The sequence below is a fragment of the Habropoda laboriosa genome, unplaced genomic scaffold (genome assembly GCF_001263275.1).
Source record: "Habropoda laboriosa isolate 0110345459 unplaced genomic scaffold, ASM126327v1 scaffold88, whole genome shotgun sequence".
NCBI lineage: Eukaryota > Metazoa > Arthropoda > Insecta > Hymenoptera > Apidae > Habropoda > Habropoda laboriosa.
In genome coordinates, this window is record NW_017100219.1 from 386,147 (window position 1) to 391,586 (window position 5,440).

Below are 5,440 nucleotides of genomic sequence, written 5' to 3' on the forward strand. Positions count from 1 at the left end.
CAACGACCCCGAAGAATAACGAACGCGGTGAAAAAAGGAAGAAGAAGAGATGGTTCCAGTTTACGTGGAAATTGCAAGTGAACTTTTGCAACGGAATCCTCTCGCTGGGGGAGTTGGAGAGTCGATTTCAGGGAAGGCTGATAATGGGTTAATTGGAATCTTCATCCCTGACCTCGCGACTATTCTCGTCGCGGAATAATTGGGAGGAGGGCGGCTGAACGCGGGGTTTAAATGGCCTCGCTTCGGGGGTGCATTGACGCGGTCGAGAAGGTTATTTCAGCTACAAGATTGCCCTGGCCCATTCACGTTGCCCGTCAAAGGAGACGAGAAATAAAAGCAGAGAAGAATCGGGAAGGAGGTTTGCTCGGTTCCGAAGACCCGCAGCTCTTCAATATCAAGGGGTCTCTGCTCAACATTTCTCCTCTCCCTTTCTCACGGGTCAAAGAGGGTCCAAGCGGCTATTTTTTCCCCGGAGACCACACTTTTTTTTCGTTTCTTTTCACCCGGCGAACAAACGATCCGCGAGAAAGTAGAAAACACCGGGTGGTTGTTGCAGACAAACGCGATTTACAGCGAGGGAGAAAGGTAACCGCGAATGGAAAAACGAGCGGCATGAATTGGTCGGAGGCGCGAGGAGAACCTTTGGTTTTTCGACGAAATAATTATCATACACGATCAATCATCCGCGCGATGAAAAGCTCGTTCTCGAGGAGTCTTTGGAATAAGAACCGGGAGATAAATGAAGGGATAAAGATGTGCAGCAGGGTGGAAGAAAGGGCGACGGTGTTGACGTCGAGGCGAAAAGTGAGATGGAATAAAAAGTGTTGTTTAATTCTGACAGACGTTCTTTCACGAACCAGATGAATAAAATCACACCCCCCTTCGCGTATCTCCTCCAGAATGTCGTCTTGAACCGGTGAAACTTTCGTTAGAACTTCCATCAACGGTGGAGAAGAGTCTCTCGACGCGCACACCAGTTGATACAGAACGTTCAGCAGCCACGAGTGCTGCTGTAATATTTTCTCCGAGATCGGGGGAATATAAAATTTCCAGCGAGTGGAAAAAGATTTCGTAACTGGTTAGGCGAAGTGCAGACGAAGACACGCCTCGCATCCGGGAGTCGATGCTCCTCGACGACGGTGACTGTTGAAACGGGGGTTCGCGAAAAACAAATAATCCCGCGGTTGGTTAACGAGATCTGGATCTTGCCCGCGGTTTTCTTGCGTAACCGGATCTAGTTCTCATCTCGGTGCTCGCGTTCCTCTTCTTCTTCTTCTTCTTCTTCTTCTTCTTCTGCGTAGCTCGTCCCCGTTGACGCGATCGGTTCCAGTCCCGATACTCGCTCTCGAGGATTCACTTTCTTGGATAGACCGTTGCAAACTCCTTCCATTCCACGTTCACCTCGCACGAGTTTGCAAATTACCGGGCCGCGGTCGAAAAACTGCTCCGACCGAATGCTTTCGCCTCGGTTTCCTCCTCAAACTTTTCTCCCTGGAAAACTAGAGCGGCGTTAGTTAACGTTACGATTCTTCCGTGAAAAATTGCACGTCCGAAATTTTTCGAACATTTTGTGTGTAATCAACGATCGATACTTCAACTCTCGAGGGGTTTCCTGCTGTCCGCGAGGTTTCACGTGGCCTCGATGATTTTTCCAAGGCACGGCGACCTTGAGCCAGTCGGATAGCCGGGATTTTCAGCTCGTCCATTTCGCGAGATATTTCAACGTCGCGGCGGAAGATGTAGATAAAGTGCGAACGTCCGAAGATGGTACGCTCGGCGTGTTTTACTTTCTGCTTCTCCTTTTTTTTTTTTCTCCTCCTCTCTTCTTCTTGTTCGCGGCCGCGGTGCAATAACGCGCGCGCACCGCCGCTATACGACGTGGATAGAAATAAATACGCGGGGTTAGACAGGCCCATAGATCACCGGTATTCGGTATCATCGGTATTCGCAACGGCGGCGTTCCTTCCCCTTTTTTCTCGTCCCCTTTTTTCCCTCCTCGCCTCTTTTCACCCTTTTTTCCCTTCTTGTGCTCATCGATCGCGCGAACGAACGAGCGGAGCGAGCGTACACGGTCGATCTCGTCACGCGAGATTCACTTTCAGGGACGAGCTGACTCACGACGAGAACCGCCTCGTCGAATGTCTGCTCGCGCGCGTCCACTTTCCGCCGCGAAAAACCTACCCGTGACTATTCATTTTCACGGCTGGCGCGCGGACGATTCGATCCTCGAAATTGCTTCGCTCCGTGCACGAGGGAGAAAAAACGAAGGAAATTCCTTTACTTTGTATAATCGTTGAAAACGTCCGTTACGCGCGCGGTGTGTTACAACGTGGAGGCAATTAAACAGCCTCGCTCTCTAGATTACTTTCTTCGGCGAATTACGCGATTACATGCGTATCGCGTTAAAGGAGTAACCGCGAGAGCGCTTGCGTCGCGTAATTAAACGCAGGCCGCGTATACAGAGGCGCTTGTTATAAAACTATCGCCGGTGGTTGGTAGTGGCGTGATTAAGCGAGTCACGCAGCGATCCATCGTGCGGTGTACGAAGGTGGGGAAAAGTCTGTTGGCGAGTAACCCTTCCTTGAAGGAGCGCGCGACCGTTAAGAGCTCTGAGTGCGTTCGTCTACGACATCGATCCTCGAACATCTCCAAACGTCACCCGAGAAAAGTCTATGTAATCGAACGAGATTGTAATCTAAGACGAAGTATCTGTAGCAGAAGAAAAGGACACGTTCGATTTTCCAAACGATAAGTACATAAGGGGATGATCTACGAGTTCCCGTCTACCTGGGACGTATCTCTAATTTGCATTACAACTTCGAGGTTCCCGTGATAATCGTAATTGCTGCTAACGGTAGACATTAGCGAGGCCGTAGCCGTGATATTGCCTATCCGTCAGTAATCTAACGCTATGAAGCACGACGCCTCCGATAATTACAAAGAAGCGCTAACCACCAGGAAGCGACAGGGTGAATCCCCATTAAAGCTTGGGATAATTTTATACTTTGTGCTCCCGTGATTTTCTCCGCGAGATCTATCGTTGGAACGAGAGGCAGCGATAGAGAGAGAGAGAGAGAGATGGGGATGGAAGAAAAAGGGAGAACGTGTATCGGGACGATCGAACTGCTAGAGAAGGATCTGTTGGGAAAATCGACGGAGAGAGTCTAGACGTGTCACGGGTGGATAGGTTTCGCGTATTACACACGTATATGTAAGGACGTAGAGGGATCGATGGTATTTAACCTACGGACGAAATCTCCTTTTTTCCTTTAATTCGCAGCTCAAGTACAAAAGGCGGGTCTACAAGATGCTGCATCTGGACGAAAAACAGCTGAAGGCGATGCACACGAGAACGAACTTACGAAGGTTGCTGGAGTACGTGGCGAACAGCCAGGTCGAGAAGATTGCCAAGATGTGCAGCAAGGGTCTGGATCCTAATTTCCACTGCCAGGAAACCGGAGGTAAACACGATTACAATGTTCCTCTCGGGCGGATCCTCTCGTGTTAATCCGACAAACGTACTCGGTTCTCCCGCCCCGGGGGGAAAGAAAGAGTTGATTTCATTTAGATAAAAGCTTCGAGAGTAGGGTAGGAGGGAGAGAAGGATCCTTTCTGAAAGTTACCAGTATGGATAACTGTATTTGGCAACCGCGGACAGTTCCCCGTTCGACTAATCGTAGAACTGGTATCCGCGGAGGAGACCGCGACCTTGAGTGCTACGTAAAATGATTATCGGATTTTCCCGCGGCTGAGAAGCCGCTCGGCTTATTATTACCGAGTGACAAAAGCGTAATTTTAGCGGAGATTAATCGAACACGCGCGCGTGTTTCCCCCGATTACGTCGAATAATTGCGAGATAACGGAGAGAATGGTTCGCTATGAGAGAGATTCGATTGTTGCAGAAACTCCGCTAACCTTGGCCACGACTCTGAAGAAACCGTCGAAGGTGATAATAGCACTGGTGAACGGCGGAGCGCTGCTGGATTATCGAACGAAAGAAGGCCTGACGGCGATGCACCGAGCCGTAGAGCGGAACAGCTTGGAGGCGGTGAAGACGCTGCTGGAGCTCGGCGCCAGCCCGAACTACAAGGACACCAAAGGGTTGACGCCGCTCTACTACAGTGTCATCTATAAAACCGATCCGATGCTGTGCGAGACGCTGCTCCACGATCACGCCACGATAGGAGCGCAGGATTTGCAGGGCTGGCAGGAAGTGCATCAGGTCTTGCTGAAAATTCTCTCCTTTGACCCTTCCGTTGTGCAAATTTCGCGAAAAAGGGTTAGATCGTCCAGTAAGTTCGCGGCGTTTATGGAAGAGTGCAGTCGCACTCTCGTTCCACAACTTATCTTTTGGGCAAAATCATCAAATTTCTTGCATCAAATTTTTGCATACTAGAAAATTTTGTAATGTACGAATGGGTGTGATAACATTTCTCAAATTCACATTTTCTGCCATACATGGTCTAGCATTATCTCGGAGAAAAATTCCTTTCTCTCAGCTTCTCCAACCGAGCACGTTACACGTCCGAACGAATAGTTTCGTTTCTCGAAAGTGACTTGAAATATAAAACACATCGCCGCGCGAACTTACTCGACGACCCGAACACACTCGAATACAGAAAAGCGACGAGTGCGGGAAACAAGCGAAATGGTTAAGATTTTCTCGAAGAGAAAACACTTATCCCCTCCGGGGTGAGATTGAAAGGACGTGGAGGAAAGAATCTCGGTTTAATTATAATCCCATCCCCCTTCGATAATCGATACCACCCTTGGTGTTCACAGGCCTGCCGCAACAACCTGGTCCAGCACCTGGATCACTTGCTTTTTTACGGCGCGGACATGAACGCGCGTAATGCATCTGGTAATACGCCGTTGCACGTTTGCGCAGTGAACAACACGGACTCCTCTTGCATACGCCAGTTGCTGTTCAGAGGCGCGCAGAAGGACAGTCTGAATTACGCGAACCAGACGCCGTACCAGGTCGCGGTGATCGCTGGGAACATGGAGTTAGCCGAGGTCATCAAGAATTATCAGCTGGAGGAAGTTGGTGAGTTGCGACCGTGACCAACAACCGACCACGCGTGGTTTCATAGACGAGCAACGCGAAACGAGCGAACGTTGTTTCGATCGCTGTAACAGAGAAACTTTGCTCGAGTGTCTCATTTTTTCTTCTTTTTTTTTTCTTTCTATTACCGAAACGAAGAGAATCGTCGCCCACTTCCTCGTTCGATCGTTAATCCGTCGGTCGACCTTGCGCGTTGTACGATCGCGCACCACTTATCTCGATCGCGTGGCATTCCTCGTAAAAGAAAAGAGGCGCGATAACGGAATAGTATATACGGCGATTCGGTGAATCGGTGACACTTAGTGTCGTTCCGTTTCGCCGAAAAATTTGTTCGATCGTGCGACGACATCGTTTGGCACTCGGTGAAATCTTGCG

General features: G+C 49.6%; 1 protein-coding gene across 1 annotated transcript in view; it reads left to right on the forward strand.

Moving 5' to 3' along the window:
- Window positions 1–5,440, forward strand: part of LOC108570947 (SH3 and multiple ankyrin repeat domains protein 1) — a 43,844-nt gene that overhangs the window by 29,371 nt on the left and 9,033 nt on the right. Inside the window, exons 4-6 of the mRNA XM_017932884.1 lie at window positions 3,281–3,461; window positions 3,903–4,222; window positions 4,783–5,047. Of these exons, the coding sequence (XP_017788373.1) occupies window positions 3,281–3,461; window positions 3,903–4,222; window positions 4,783–5,047 (766 nt within the window). The remainder of the gene's footprint in view (window positions 1–3,280; window positions 3,462–3,902; window positions 4,223–4,782; window positions 5,048–5,440) is intronic.